This window comes from Vombatus ursinus, unplaced genomic scaffold (assembly GCF_900497805.2).
Source record: "Vombatus ursinus unplaced genomic scaffold, bare-nosed wombat genome assembly UNPS02014798.1, whole genome shotgun sequence".
Lineage (NCBI taxonomy): Eukaryota > Metazoa > Chordata > Mammalia > Diprotodontia > Vombatidae > Vombatus > Vombatus ursinus.
The window spans coordinates 55,388,303-55,405,158 of NW_020954576.1; the positions used below are offsets into that span (position 1 = coordinate 55,388,303).

Consider the following 16,856-nt stretch of genomic DNA (forward strand, 5'->3'; position numbering starts at 1 on the left):
AAGGAGATAGGATTACAATCAAGAATCACCTACCCAGCAAAATTGAGTATAATCCTTCAGGAGAAAAAATGGACATTCAGTGAAATAGAGAACTTTCAAGCATTCTGGATGAAAAAAACAAAGCTGAATAGAAAATTTGACTTTCAAATACAAGACTCAAGAGAAACATAAAGAGGCAAATAGGAAAGAGAAATCATAAGGGACTTATTAAAGTTGAACTGTTTAAATTCCTACTTGGAAAGATGATATTTGAGATATGAGGCAGGTAGACCTACCAGCAGGCTATTACAATAATATAGGCTTGAGATAATGAGAGCCTGCACTAGAATTGTGGAAGTGTCAGAGGAGAGAAGGGGACATATTCAAGAAATGTTGCAATGGTGAAATCAACAGGCCTTGGCAACAGATTGGAAGGAGGGGAGAGTATGGAGGAATCTAGAATGACTCCTAGATTGCAAGCCTGAGGGACTGGGAGGATAGTGTTGTCCTCTACACTAATAGGGAAGGTAGGAAGGAAGTAGGGTTTGGGGAAAAGACAATGAGTTCCATTTTGGACACTTTTAGTTTAAGATGTCTACTGGATATCCAGTTTGAGGTGTCTGAAAAGCAGCTGGAGATATGAGATTGGAAGCAGAGAGATTGGAGCAGGATAGGTAGACTGGAGAATCATCAACATAGAAATGGTAATTAAATTCATGGGAGCTCAAGTAAGATCTGACTCTAAGGCTGGCCCTCTGTCTACTACAACATGCTACCTCTCTATTGCTATAATCAGTGACTGATTTGAAGATGTTCAATTTGTAGCTCAATTCAGTGATTCCTTCTCTATTTTCAAACCTTCCCATTTTCCTCCTATGGAAATATGGGGATAAGGATACATTTCTAGAGATGCACTGTCCAGAGGAGAATGACCAGGATGGACTGAAGACCAGGTCAACTTAAGGCTAGCAGAAGTAAATGTGGGAAAAAGAAACATATATAGAGATGCATAAAGTGGAGAAAAGGAGGGAGGGAGAGGATATAAGTACTGTCCTCTGATATCTGAAGAGCTGTTATATGAAGACAAAATGAGTCTTAGACATTCTCCTCAGGTCCAGAGAGCAAAAGTAGGTCCAGTTGGGAGAAGTAACAAGTAGATATATTTGCTCACTATAAGGAAAAGCCTTTCTAACCAACAAAGCTGCCTTACAATAGAATGAGTTGCCCTATTCCTGCCACTAAAGTTCTTCAGGTAGGCGCCACTGGGGATGTTACAAAAGGGATAGATACATTGTCCAGGTAGAGGGGAACTGGATGACCATGACATCCCTTCCCTAACTCTGAGATTCTTGGATTCTGTGACTTGATTACTCTGGCTCTCCAAAAGAGGGAGAGAGATACAAAGTCCAAGAAAAAGTCCAACGAGAAAGCTCTCCTTTGAAACTATGTGGGCTTTTATAGCTTGCTGTTATGATTTAGGCATTTCTCTATGCCTCTTCAGGCAACTAAGTGATACAGTGGATAGAGCTTTGGGGCTGAAGTCAAGAAGACTCATCTTCCTGAGTTCAAATCTGGCCTCAGGCACTTACTGGTTGTATGACCCTGGGCAAGTCACTTAACCCTTTTTGCCTCAGTGTCCTCATCTGTAAAATGAGCTGAAGAAGGAAATGGCAAACTACTTCAGTATCTCTGCCAGGAAAACCTCAAATGGGGTCACAGAGAGTCAGACACATCTAAAGCAACTCAATAACAACAATAACTATGCCATTCCACTGTTATACTAAAGCATTCCTTTCGGCACTTTTCTGGGAGGCACATTAATAAGCTTAAGAATTTCACTTCTCCTCAAAATCCCTGAAGTTAAGGCGTGAAAGGTCATTGTTACCAGCAGCAGAGAGCACATCAGTAATCATGACGCGTAGGTGTCTATTGAAGAAAGGGACCTCCCCCTCATCAAGTTCTCTTCATTGCTACTTGATCGAAATCATATGTAAAGTACAAAGCCCAGGGCCAGCCTAGTAGAACATGCAGGCAGACATTCATTATCATAATGGAACACACTTCTTTGGTGAGCCCAAGGAGAAAAGCAACTCCCTCACACAAATTAAGCCCCATTGAGAACGTGGTACAATCAGTGCAAATTATTGGTTATTTGGCCATCCACAGGCACAGGGTACAATGAAAGGATTGTGTCAAAGAAAGGATTCCCTAACCTGATGTGGAAATTACAATCAAGTGGCTAAGTGGGTTGGCACAGTTTGGAACAAGCATAGAGAGACTGTCATTACTCTTGGAACATTTGGGTGAAATGTGGAGTTTTCAAGTTGTTTTTTAGGAGTCCATCAAGGGAAAAGCTATTGCTAGGGTGGAAAGAAAGATCACATTTAGTGTCACTGGCTTAGGATTGCTCCTGTAAAGGAGAAGTGTTTCCCACCTCACCTCACACCAAGCACAATATATATCCATACCAGCCTAAATTATGCTACCAAGAGGAAGCATTTTCTGGTACTAATTTAAGCCAGGTAACTGCATTCTGAGGTTTCTGTGACCCTGCCCCTGGTGCATCTCCCAGAGACAGAAACCAACATATAGCAGGCTGTGTGAAGCAAAAATATCAGGTGCAACAGAAAGTCTCATCTATCCCTCATGGAGCCTGGAATGGAAACAATTTGGGGACCATATTATTACCTGAAGGGAAGGAAAGCATTCTAGGAAAATGACCTTCATGGTGGGCTGCTGTAAAGTAGGAAGAAGAAGTAAACACGGACATGCTGCCAGTCTTTTTCTTTTCCTCTCTGGGGGGAATTAAAGGCACTGGCAGTCTCCTAGCATATCCCACATTGGGCTGTGTTTCTCCTGGAATCCTGTCACCAGGCAACGAACAGGAGATGATAGCATAGTCATTGCCTTGGTGTGTGTGTGTGTGTGTGTGTGTGTGTGTGTGTGTGTACGTGTATGTATGTGTGTGTTCACTCTCCATTTATCTTTTTTTTCTCCTTTGGTTCCTTGAAAAGGAAGAACCTGTTGAAATGGGGGGGAGGGGAAGGGGGGGGGAAGAACAGCAGGATCCAAAATGTTCTGACTACTTTTTATAGCTGCCTCACAAACAGGCCTCCCCTTCTGTTCAATGAAGTGGGAGGGGTTTGTGTGCATGTCCCTGGAGGGTGCTCTGTGAATACTGATCCTTGAAGGAATGGCTATCACTTCACCGAATCATCATTTTGACATGGTCATTGGCATGACACTGCAGCCAAAAAAAAAAAGTGATCTTGCGCTTCTTAGGCAGCATTAACAAAGGTAGAGCCCCTGGAATGGGGCAGCAATAGGCCTGCTGTCCTTGGTCCTAGTCAGATCACACAGGATCACAGATTCAGAGCTGAAAGAAAGACTCTAGAGGTCATGTAAACCAACACAGTCATTTTACAGAGGAGGAAACTGAGGCACCTTGCCCAGGATTACATAGGTAATAAGTGGTAGAGCCAGCATTCAAACTCAGGTCCTCTGACTCCAAGTCCAGGATTCTTTCCACTCTGCCACACTGCCTTTTACATCTGGAGCGTTCTGTTTTGAGCCCCACATTTTAGGGAGGAGAAGTTGGAGTGAGGCTGAAGGAGGAGAGTGACCAGCATGGGTGAGGAGTTTGGAAACCATGGCATAGGAAAATCAGCTAAAAGAACCCTGTGAAGAGGAAACCTTTATGAGTGGTGGTAGGGAGGACATCACAGCTGTCTTCAAGTATTTGAAGAGCTGTCTTGAAGGACAGGGTTCACACTTGCCCTATTTGGCCCCAGCAGGTTGAACTAGGAGCCACAGGTGGAAGATGAAGAGTAGCTGTTTTCTACTCGAAGGACAAATTCCTAGAGCAGCGATGGCAAACTCAAATAGAAAGAGGAGCCAATGAACTATACACAAGGAACCACATATTGACTTAGAAAACCACATATTGACACTATCTATATTCCATTGTATTTTTATATATTTTTAAAAATATTTCCCAATTATATTTTAATTTAGTTCTGGCTCACTCAGGAGTGTTGCTGTGGTAATGTGGCCCTTCAGCTATGTGTATGACACATCTTTCCTATATCATTAGAACTGTTGAAAAGTAGAATTGACTGCTTTAAGAAGTAGGGAATTCCCCATCCCTAGAGATTTCAAACAGTGTGGATGACTACTTTACAGAAGGGACTTCCTACTTCTTACATCTAGAGCTGGAAAAGATCCATTAAAGCTTTCTAATCCAACCCCCCCCCCAGTTTATAATTAAGGAAATTGACGCTCAAAGAGATTAAGTGACTTACCCAAGGTCATATAAGTGGTGAGTGACAGATGTTATTAGAACCCAGGAACTTTGACTCCAGAGCCAAATACTTATTCCACCATACTCCACTGATGGCTGGATTAAATGATTTTGGAGGCCCTTTCCAGTTCTGAGATTTTGTGATTTTTTTGGTATAGATTTTGAGGACAAACATTATATACAAGTTGTACATTTACTTAGCAAAATTATGGTTTCCCCAGATACACAGATAATGGAACAGGGCTACACTCTCTGTCAGTGGAGGATTTGGTTTAATGCACACAATGAATTCCCCACTTTGGCAGTGAGTCACTTTGGTAGGCATCCCTGCATTTTCTATCTCCTTTCCCCCAGAACTGGTCCCTTAGCTCTCTTTTGACTACTTCTCCACCACCACTACCATTTTTCCTCTTAATTTATTTTCCATTTCCTTTGCTTCCCTTGCCATCTGTTAGTTCTGCTTCCTCCCACCCCTTTTATGAGTGATCTCTTTTCCTATCCTAATAGGACTTTGTGGAAAGATCCTTGCAGAACTATTTTGTTCGCAAATTTAGAAAAAAAAAAAAAAAACTTTGGATAAACAGAAGCATCATAGGCTCTCTCCTAATCAGTCAAAAACTCTTACCCAAGCCCAAGGAAGTGACCTTGCACTTCCTTAGCAGCATGTGGCTTCACTCCCTTAAAAGACACCAGCCTCATCATTTGGAAGGTTTGATGGACTAATAGTATTGAGATTGCCTGGAGAGTCAGTCTATGGTGGGCACCTATTCAAGGCTCTACTTCTGGATACAAGATCACAGATTTAGAGCTGGAAGGGAACCTCAAAGGCCAACAAATCCAACCTTTAAGCTTTTCCGCCTTTCCTTGGTCTGAGAGAATATGAGTCATCATTACAGGTTGTCCTGCTCTAAGCTCATTGTAATTGGTTCTCCCCCTGCTTATGTTCCCATGATAACCTGGTCTGTATTCTTTTTTACCCCACAGATGCAGAATGTCATGTATGACTTAATCACAGAGCTGAACGACCGGAGTGAGGACTTGGAAAAACAAATTGGCAGTCTGGAGTCTAAACTAGAACAACTCACTGCCAGCTTCAATTCCCTTCCCTTGCTCATTGCGGACACCCTTCGTCAGCAGCAGCAACAACTCCTCTCAGCCGTCATCGAGGCTCGGGGAGTGAGTGTGGCAGTGGGGACCCCCCACACGCCACTCTCCGACAGCCCTATTGGGGTCAGCTCCACTTCTTTTCCCACCCCTTACACAAGCTCAAGCAGCTGCTAAATAAAACTCCCCACACAGGAAGAATTGCCGACAGGTCTTAAGATGCAAGTCAACTTTCTCCCGGTCTTTCTGTCATCACAGGAACATTCAGGCTGAGTGGACATAAAGAATAAGATTGAACTAATTAACAAACTCATGTTCATTCAGAGTGCTTGGTTCGATATGCCTTGAAATCAGAAATCGAATCTCTGTTTAGGTGCCTATATGTGGAAGAGGGAAAGAGAAATGAAAGGAAACCAAACATTTGACAGGGCCTTTGTTGCAGTGTTTGGTGGAGAACAGAAATCCATGCTCAATCTCAGGTCTTCAATTGTTGTGGGGGGAGGGAATAAAGAGAGGGAGAAGGAAAGGAAGAAGAAGGAGAGAGAGAGAGAGAAACTAAAGGAGCCAGTGGAGAAGCAGCTAGAGGGAAATATTCTACTCCACTGAATATCAGCCTTGGGCTTTGTCTTATTCACAACTAAGGGCCTCATCTACCACTGTGTTCTGCTCTTTTTCTCTAATCTAAGAAGGTCTTTCTATATGACAAAGGTAGAAGAAAGAAGCTCACAATTTGCCAAAACAGAGATACAGTCATAGGGCATCAAAGCTCTTATCCCTTACATAGGTCATAAAACCTAGTGCATGGTAAATGAGGTCATGTAAGACAGATTTTTCCAATCTAATATCAATAATTATTTATAAAAAACCAACCAACCAATTCCTGCCCATGTGCCCCTAAATTTAAGCCATTCCTTTTCCATTGGGTGATGTGTCCTGTTCAGGCATCACTTTCCATCAACTATTCTTTCTTTGTGGGCATAGGTCCCCTTCCAAACCTTACAGGTTGCTTTTGCCATAGGTATGTACAGTGCCTGTTATGAGTTGAGTGCCAACTCAAAAATATTGGCTTTCTGGAGCTAAAAATGGTGTTCTGAAAATAGCTGCTTTGGTAGAGTTTTATTCTGCTATCCAAACAATCTGAGATTCATTGGTATTATGCGATGATGAGTACACCACAGATATTTATGGTGTCATGGCTCAGCTTGAGTTTCAGATGGGAAGTCTCACTGATCTTGTGCCTACCCCACCTCAAGTTTCCTAAGCTAGCTGAGTAATAAAAGGTTTCCTCATCTCAGATTCTGTGACATTGACAGCATTTATGATGAGAGGTGCATGCAGCAGCTCATAAGTGAAGTAAAGATCATTATAAGACAGTAGGTTTAGGAAAAGGAAGGTGGCTCAAAAAGGAAGTTCTTTGAGAAAAAATTTAGGTGAGTGTTCACTAACAGCAAACAATGAGTATCTGTTTCTGCTGCCTTCACCCCCAAAATCATGTGTCTTGCACAACTGAATACTTTAAAGGGGACTTTAGAACTGCTAGAAAGACTGCTAGAAAGCCCTGATCAAGCCCACTGCCCTGAACGGTAACGTCAATCCCTAAACCTTTTACCTCACCCAAATCTGACTACTTCAGATTTTGCCCAATGAAAATAATCTTGTAATTTGCTGCTTTAATTCTGAGGGGTTTTTTTTATTACTATATGGCATATTTCATCTGTTTAAATTCAAGCAAAAGAATGCTATCCTTCAGTGGATAGCAGTTCTGCTGGGTTCTGATAAATTGTTACCACTCTAACGTAAGTTATGTAATGCAGCCAGCTACAGAAATTTGCTTCAGTCTATTTCTGTCACACTGGGTATGGTCTTCTAAAATCTTTTAAGGAAGTGTTCAGTTGACATAGGTGGAAATTTATATAGTCCAGGGCATCTCTTGGAGGAAACCCTGGTCTGTAGCCTGATCTCTTCCTCTAACTATCCAAGAGCATTTCCAGATTTCCTGTTTAAGATTCCTTTTAGCATTGTCTGTTACTTGATTTGCATATCACAGATACCAAACTTGTTGCTGGGTTTGTTTATTTTTTAATCTCTATTCTTACCACTATCACTTTGTACCAGGAAATGCAGCACCTATCTACTATGGTAGATAGTGCACTGGGCTTGGAGTAAGGGAGACCTGGGTTCAAATTCCATCTCTGACACTAGTTGTGTGACCCTGGGCAAGTCATTTAATTTCTTTGCTTCTCAGGCAGCACCTTAAATCTATAAAATTACAGATGGATTGCCAGTAGGATCTATGAAGGGAGTTCCCACACTAAGGAAATCTTAGGTCCCTGTTGTATCTCATGCATCTATTTCTTTGATGTTCCTAGAGCAATGTTTGTTGCTATTTTCAATGAAAATTCAGCAGAACATAAAAGTAGATGTTTAAACAGATGAAATAACCATGGAGTTACTTTGTGATTTTCATCATATTTCACCAAACAGTGGCTGATAATTGTAGAAATCTACTTGCCCAATCTGGACTCCAAAACCATAGTCCTCAGCTACTGGATCTCAATTTAACCCTTTCATTGCTAATGCAACCCCCTCCCAACATGTCTGTGTGTACAAGGATCCAGTTTCATATTAATTTCAGATATTGCATGTAAAATTATGATACCCCTGCTCCACCCCCAAAAAATTATACACAGACTATCACTTCTCAGTCAGTCTGTGCATAAGTGTTCATGCTTTACATGACCTTTGACCAGTGAGAGACCCGTGCAGGCACTGAACAACACAAATTTGAAACACCTTCTAGTTTAGGGGGTGATTTGGGTTGCTTCCAGTGTTAGTAGCCATGGGTACTCTGGAAACACAAGGGCATTTTAAGCATAAATTGAGCCTATTGTAGTGCAATAGAGAAGCATGATTTTTCATCCATGCCAAGTAAAAGGCTCTTCAGAAGATGAGTGTTCTGATCTGCATACTAATACTGTCCTGGTCCCATTGGAAGATAGTTTCCATATACTAACATTAAAGATATCTGTTTGGAAACTGCATGTTCTCGTACAAGTACAGACAAGTCTTGATGACTTAGGTACTAAAAATCCAGTGTGCAAGTCATTCAGGCTTTTTGTTTCTCTTTTTTCCAGATTCCATTTTCTGGTATGCCACTGCTCATTAGCAACCCCTTCATGTCTTGGGTATTGGGGCTAGGAGAAGAAATGACTATCAAAACTTTCTTCTTCCCTCCTTGTTCCAAGGTTTGTTGGGTGGAAGAGGTTGAGTTGCCCCTTCAAAAATTGGCTGTACTTGGAAAACACTAAGTCACTCCAGCACTGGATAGCTAAACTAAAATTTAGGTCCATTCTGCATGGCTTTCCCAGTGGTGGAATTCTCTACTCTAATCTTTCTGATAACTCAGTGACAAATCCAATAATGCTGCTTTTCTCTAGAACTTCTAGACACCAGTAGGGCAGACACAGAAATGCCACAATGGATTGCTTAAGCCATATTATGTACTGTAAAGTCAGGGGTGTACTGTGATACATTAGGTCCACTTATCTCAGTGGAATTTCAGGACATAGCTCCAGCTGGTAGCCCAAATCAGACCGGGGCCCTTTCTTCCTTAGGTCAAAGTTCAGATGGAAACTGGTATCGTTGTCTTAAAGATACCATCTTTTGTTCTTTACCTATACGTTTTCATAAATTGCTTCTCACCTGTTCTTGTCATCCTCATGAGACGTTAACTTCATAATCTCACCACATCTGTAGGGCTGTTCAGTACTGTCTAGAATACAGCAAGAGCAGTTGCATCTGAGAACTCCACTAATTTTCTGACCTTGACAGAGATAGAGAGATGGCACAGCAATATTCTCCTGCAGCAGGCAGAAAGGAGCAGAAAAAATGGAAATAATAGTGGAAAAAAGAAACTACATTAAAGATAGGAGTTTTTTCCCCTCTCCTACTTGGTGTAGTCATAACAAGCTATCAAGTAAGAGAAGAATATTTGAGCTAGAAAGAAAAGATTAGAGATCAGAAATAAACTAGTTCTACTTTGTTCTAAGTAACTTAACCAGTCAGTATCTTAGTCACTGTATTGGTGAATATGAAGATAATGTTTAATATTCTCCAGGGCAAAGTATTACACAAGAACAAAATGTAATCTCTGAGGTTCAAGTTAATTAACCAGCTATGTTTGGTCTCCACCTCTTTGGGGCACACTGGAATGCAACATAGCCAGGAATCGCTGAAAATGGTGGTGGTGGCGATGGGGTGGGGGGCATTTAATGACAAAACACTAAAGTCAGCCAAACGGGAATCTGTAATTAGTAATAGAATTGGTAGGAAGAAAATTGGGGGCACTAATGTGACGTTCTAGGGCTTCTCTCCATGATCATTTTGTAAATCAATGAACAGCTTAACCCCAAATTAAGCAACATTACTGAGTCCCCAAAGTAAACAGTTTCCTGTCCCACCATGATGCTGGGAAGTAATTGTAAGACATTGCAAAGTAATTATGCTGCCAGGAGGTTGTGACTTTCCCATCCATAATGCCCCAGTTTCTACAATTGCTCTCTTTTTTTTTTTTAAGATTACCAGAATCAATGCAAGTGATAGTTATCATTCTGCTGTGCCTATTTACTCCTCACTGCGTTATGTTTCGGTACCTTAGACAGCAGCTTGGTTCATTTATTCCTAGGCATCCTTTTTTCCCCTTGCATCTAGTTGGTGACACTCCAGGCATTCTTCCCCCTCCTTTTTTCTTGCTACCAACGTAAACGTTATGGAAATAGGATCATTGGTGCCATTAAGAAAGCTATATATAGTCATTCTGTGGAGATATTCATATTAACTGTCTGTTTCTGATAGTTGAATAGCAGGCAAAAGATAATCAGCCTGGGTGTTACTAGGAAAGCAATAAGGACAGAAATCAACTTTATGGTCCTGTCAAGGACCAGAAGGAAATATAGGTTTTTCAATGACATGTACTGACGATTCCTTAAAAGAACTCAATTTAATGGTATAAAAAAATGAACTGTGATCCCCTACCTTCACCCTGCTTCCCTTTATACTTTTACTGGAAAGACACTAGCTTGAACTAGCATGTCCTCTGAACAGCCCATCATCCAACAGTCAACACATGACCTCCAGATCTAGATGCCAAATGCCCCTGAGACAGTTGTTTACATACCTGGGAAATTCATTCTGAAAAATAGTCATGGGCAAGGACGACATATTGAAGTAGAATAAAAGGAAGGAAGGGCCTAGAAAAGCTGGTGGAAGAAAAGCACAAGCTTCAGCTCTAACATCTAGTTGTAATCCCAAAGAGAAGCTGACATTTTATAGATACACACACACACACACACACACACACACACACACACACAGCAGGAGCAAACCACACCAGAATCTGATCAAAACAACACACTCCCAGTTTTACAGCAGGAGGAGAATAAACATCCCCTAGTTTTGAAGCTGTGCAGGTTATCTCAGTTTGTTCATTTCACACAGGACCAATCCACTTCCATCCAAAACCTTTTTTTTTTATGGCAAAGACTCCATTTGGGTCCCAGAAACTCTATTCTGCATTGGTCACAAGTGAAAACAACAGAGAGCAGAAGAATGATAATGGAGACAACATTTCCTTCGCAAACTCCAAGAAACTCATGTTTCTATTCAGAATTAGACAATAAGCTTCAATATGAATTTGCATCTTGCCTCTGTACTGCTTGCTTTAAAAAAAAGATAGGAGAAAGCATAATAGTTTATTTTAACTATGAAATATATTGCTATATTATAAATGATATTGTAACTTTCAATTAATATTTTGTATCAACCTAGTCTTTTAGCAGGTCAGAGTGTCCACCTGCTCTCCAAATGACTGTTTCTGAGTACACATCACTGTAACAATTACCCAACACCTAGACAGAGTCTCAGTACAACAGTCTTCAGAACTGCCATACACTTCTAATTCTCCAAGGTCCTTGGTGTCAGAGACAAAAGAACACTATTCCTTGCTTAGAAGAATTTAACCCCAATTTTAACAAGCCATTACAAAAGATTTCTAAAAAGCCATCTCTCTTGAGTAGCTCTATGAAACCAACTTCTGTTGCTCAGTAGTGGGGTGAGGGCTAGGGTTGGGGGAGGGGTGAACCTACTTACTACCTGTTTCCAAAAGCTCAGTTACACAATCCATATCAGTCTCCAACTCAGCCAAAGCTCAACCTTTTTTTTCCTGTGGACATGTAGGAAAGCTAACCAAATTAGCCACATTACTTCTCTCTCCTGAGCTTCAGGAAGCTTTGACTTCTGTGAATGCACCAAGGGACTGTGTGAACAAGGAGAATCATGATTCCCAGTTTCTGTGAGAACCAAGTCGGAGCCAAGCATGAAAAGCTACTTCTCTGGAGTTGGTGACAGCCTAAGGATAGACAGGAACAAGGTTTGGGTGCCCTTTTATTAAGGAAATGGCGAGACTCTGCCAGTGGAATGGCAGGGGGAGGTAACAATTTGTATAATATGTGCCAGCAGAAACATTAGCTTCCTTCTAGTGCTACATTTTACTTTCTACTTTACATTTTACTCTATGAATACTTTTTTTAAACTGCTGGTGTGAAAGAGAGGGAAAAGGAAAAGTTCTGTAGGGAAGTTGAGTCACTTCTCTGAGCCTCAGTTTCCTCATCTGTAAAATGAAGGGCTGGGATCTGATAGCCTCCCAGCTCCCTTCTAGCTGAAAATCTCTGATTCTATGAGAGATGGTTTCGAACAGGAGAAAGACTCTGCAATTGGCACACCCATACAATTCATTCCCTTCCTCCTCAAGTAGCTGAGGCTCATCTGGAGAAGTGCCCGAAGCTGGGGCTCCCAAAGAAAGGTCTATGTCTAGCTGAAATACAATGTGTCCAGATTCACACAGTTTATCTTCTTAAAACTGGTGAGCCTTCTCCCAGCAAGAAGGTCCATTTATTTAATCTCATTCTATAATCAATGTAACCATGTCCTCTATATGTACCCTCAGAGTAGGTTTGACTGAGTCTTTTATCTGTGCTTTCCCTGAGTATGAGTCACAAATTCAAAAATTCACACTAATATGTTAGTAGTACAAAACAATAGCTCCTTCTTTAGAGATGAGCTGCTAAAAATAAAATCCAGCTTCCATTTTTTTGAACTTCAGTTTATCTGCATCGTGAAGCACCACTCCATACTTTATTCATGCTATTAAAATGAAAAATAATGTCGCCATCTCCAGTTTCAATCTGATGTATCTGAGATTTAACCCTTGTGTATGTTTTATTATTGTTAAGAAATTCTCCCAGTGCCTATGCAGCTCTCAGGTCATAAGTTAGGTACCTGTGGAGCTGCATTCCCTCTTTCAGGCCACCGGGGTCCTACTGTATATATTAAGTTTCCAACTTGTTTGTGTAATGGAAATTAGTTCATCCTCAACTTTCTAATTGACTGATGAATGTACTGGTGATTGTCAATTCACCTCTAAAATACCTTTGTGCCATTTGCTCCCTTCAGCCTTTCCTTTGAGCACCTCTAGAATTGACTAATATTTTCCTATCATAACACAAATAAATTGTCACCAAATAAAGAAAATAAAATATCTACACAAATATTAAGGTTTGGGACTTTCCCCCAAACTTTAAAGTCATTTGATAAATGAGAGAATGAGTATGATCTGTGCTGTTTTTAGTGAAACTTACTGGAACAGCAGTCCCAAAGTAGATGGAGCCTCAACTTTAAGGACCCCAAAATGGGTAGAATGGTAAACTATATTCCCTTTCTCTCAACTCTTGATTACAAAATGCTATCTAGGCTGACCAAATCAGTGCCACTCCTGCCAGAACTAACATTCTCTTGATCTGGTTTTCTAAACATAATCATAAGGGGAAACATGAATGCTTTATTTTTCCACTTTAATGCCTGTTAGTTTATAACTACATTGAGGTAAACAAAAATATTTGCAATTATTTGATGGCAACAGGACACAATCTTCCCCATTTTAATCACCAAATGCTAATAATTAGGGTGCTCAAGCCACTGCAATGCATTTTTAAAATGTTTTTCACTTTCAGTGTGATTCCCTCCCCCGCCTTTTTTTAAAATATCATTTTGGTATCAGTTTAAGGATACCTAGGTGACCTATTAAATCAGGCCCCTCATAAAGTTACATGGCATCCCATGTAGTCTATTTAAAATGGCCTACAGCTGAGCATAAGTCAGAAGCCAACCTCGAGTTGTTTATTATGTTTATCCCCTTCTTGGAGTACTCGGCATGCGGCCAATGAGAGCTATCCTTTGCTAGCAGTAACTAAGGAGAACAGACAGGTGAATTTCACCATTCCACACCTCTAAGTCATCTCTCTCTAAGACAATTCTGCTCACCATTACCCCAAGCAGGCGCACTCTAAAGGTGGAGAAGGGAAAATCCAAATTCTAATGTTGTTGCCATATACTGATATGTACCCAGAAACAGCTATGTCCTAAATTAATGGCTTTAATCTGTTCATTGTAAAAAGTGCCTTGGACTTCAATCTAAAGAGGTCGGTATAAATATGTACATATGTGTGTGTGTGTATGTAGGCAAATATACATATTTATACGTACATATAGACACACACATATACCTGCAGTCATATATAATATAGTCATACATATATAATATAAAAAGCTTCATAATCTACCATATTTCTCTTTGCAACTCCATTTCTTTCGTCTGGTCCTATGTTCATTTGTTGAGAGAGACCTCACCATAGAGAGGTCCTATTCATCACATTAATGTATTATTATTATTATTATTATTATTATTATTTTTGTTTTTTACTTTTTATTAAAAAGGTAAAGGATATAAAAAAAGTAAAATGCCTGAAAGTTTTGAATTGGGTTATGGTAAACCTTCTTAGGAAACAGAAGAGAAGAAAATCTGATAGGAGAAATTCCCCTTCCCTCTTTTGGATGACTTCATTTTTCCTTAATTGTGAGAGTTTGTAGGGATTGCTAGGGTTCCAAAAACAAAACAATTTTATAGCCTTCATTTGAACTCATTCTTATGTTTCCTGTCCATTTAATTCATCTTTGTGCCACAATTTTCCCAGTGATTCTGTATTATAAGAGAAGGATCTTTAGATACTGCATTCCTTATAAGCAGAAATCTGCTTGAACTGAAAAAGGAGAGATGGGAGCATGGGAATTAGTTGTGACTAATGCTTTCGGACAGTGAGGACTTTAAAGGGGAAGGAGTTAACATGGCACAGTGGAATGAAGAGTAGATCTGAGGGTAGCATATCTGCTCAGCTCAGTTATTTAGTACCTGTATGACCCGAGGATGGTTGTTTCACCTCTCTTGGCTTCACCTTTCTGCAAAATAAGGGGTTTGGACTAAATAATCTCAAAGGTCTCCTTGGGCTTCAAATCATGTGTGTATGTAAAATCTCCTTCTCTGGACAAAATGGGGATGATTCAGAGATTAATACCCATCTATTTCTTTGAAGGTTGTGGGATGGACTGCCTAGATGACCTTTGGAGTCCTAGAAATGTAGGATCCTTTTAGTCCTCATTTTTATAATGTGATTGCCTGCATTAATGAACCCTCATTCCCTAACTGAACCAAAGGGTGAGTCTTTTCCAAATGTGAAGGTTGTGATGGCCAATGATCATTTTTTTAGAGATCTCATAAGCTTCAATTACAAGGAGTCCTAGCTTCTTGAATTCTCTGATCTTGAGCTAAAGGAATTATCTCACTTCTTAGAACCAACTAAATCTGTATTTCACCTACTTTCTGATGCAGTAAAAGCCCTTGATGCAGTCCAGAGCCTGACCAAGTGAGATTTGTGTCTCATTCAGATTGCCAATCAGAAATGAGTCGGCCACATGCAGAACAAAGAGTAAGAGGCCATATGTGTGTCAAGGAGTTTTTATGAGCTGTTACAGAGATGTGTGAGATCTTAAAGAGAGTCTTGGCATTTAGGGGATTTCACAGCTTTAGTTCCCTAAGTCAACAGTCTTTGCCCTATATTTTTGTCTGTGGGCTTAAGCAAATGATTATTAGGTGCTTCCAAGAAAAAGTATTTAGTCAATGAGACTTTATTTCTGAGTTATTAGACCAAAAAATATTTTCAAAATAGATATAGTTGCATTTCCCTCTGCTCATTCCATAAACCTCTTCTCCACAAATCCTTTCTGAATATATTAAGCAACTCAGTGATTATTAAAGAAAGTCTTTTTAAGCAGCAATTTTTGTCCAATGAGTTCAATATTCTTTGCAAATGTTGATGGATTGCTTCCCAAGAAGATGCCTGTGAAGCAGGCAGTAAATAGTATTACACCCATTTTAAGGAGAGAAAAATTTAGCATCAAGAAAGTTAAATGGCCTGTTTAAGTCATTATATAAACTGAAAATATAACTCTGGACTTCTGATTCAATTTAACTTGACAAATATTTATAAGGCATTGACCAGGTGTAGGGTACTGTGCCAAGTTCTTAGAATACAAAGACCAAAATAAAGTAGTCCCTGTCCTCAGGGACTGTCACTCGGGTTTTCAACCTCGGAGTCATCTTCAACTCTTTCTCCTCCCTTCCTCTATCCAATCTGTTGCCAAGTCTTATCCGTCCTGTCCTCGTGATATCTCTTGCATTCATAACCTCTCTCACACAACTTCTACCTTGATTTAGGTCCAGATTGGCTTTGGTCTGGATTAGGTCCGGATTGGTTTTGGTCTGGATTAGGTCCAGATTGGCATTGGTCTAGTTTACTGCCATAACCTTCCAACTGGTCTCCCTACCTCAAGCTTCTCCTCCTCTCTCCAATCCATCCTCCACAGAGCTGCCAAATTGATATTCCTAAAGCATAGATCTGACCATGTAGCTCCCCTGCTCTGTGTCTTCTCAGCTGCCTCTAAGATAACACACAAACTCCTTTGTTTCACATATAAAGTCATTCACAACCTAGCACTAGCCTCCATTTCTAGGCTTATTTGACCTGACTTTCTTCCACATAGTCTGTGTTTCAGCCAAACTGGCTTATTTGCTGTTTAGGCTATAAAAGATTCCCTCTCCTGATTCCATCCCCTCATATATTCATGGTGTTACTAATACAACATATTGAGGTTGGTATTCTATCCTTGCAATGGGCTTTCTGCTCACCTTTGCCTCATAGAAACCCTAGTTTCCTTCAAGGCTCAGTTCAAGTGGCACTTCTTACAGGAAGCCCATCCCAACTCCCCCCAGTTATGAATGATGTACTCCCACCACTGCGTTTACTTTGTGTATTGTTTGTGTTTGTTTAGAGGTGCCTGTATTGTTTCTCAGGGTAGAATATAAGCTCCTGCAGGGCCAGGACCAGTCCATTTTGGTCTTTGTATCCCCAGCAGTGCCTGACATACAGCAGGTGCTTACTAAATTCAGAAGGAAGGGAAGAAAGGAAAGAAATGGAAAGAAAGGAGGGAGGAAAGAAGAAAGAAAAGAAGAAAGGGAAGGAGGAGT

At 40.4% G+C, this 16,856-nt stretch overlaps 1 protein-coding gene and 1 long non-coding RNA gene across 3 annotated transcripts in view; one reads left to right on the top strand and one right to left on the bottom strand.

The window, feature by feature from the left end:
• Positions 1-5,805, top strand: part of LOC114050078 (small conductance calcium-activated potassium channel protein 3-like) — a 284,782-nt gene extending 278,977 nt beyond the window's left edge. The window contains exon 8 of the mRNA XM_027871626.1: positions 5,264-5,805. Coding sequence (XP_027727427.1) covers positions 5,264-5,560 — 297 coding nt within the window. The 3' untranslated portion in view covers positions 5,561-5,805. The remainder of the gene's footprint in view (positions 1-5,263) is intronic.
• Positions 1-16,856, bottom strand: part of LOC114050079 — a 121,633-nt gene that overhangs the window by 78,109 nt on the left and 26,668 nt on the right. The gene's annotated exons all lie outside the window — the stretch shown is intronic.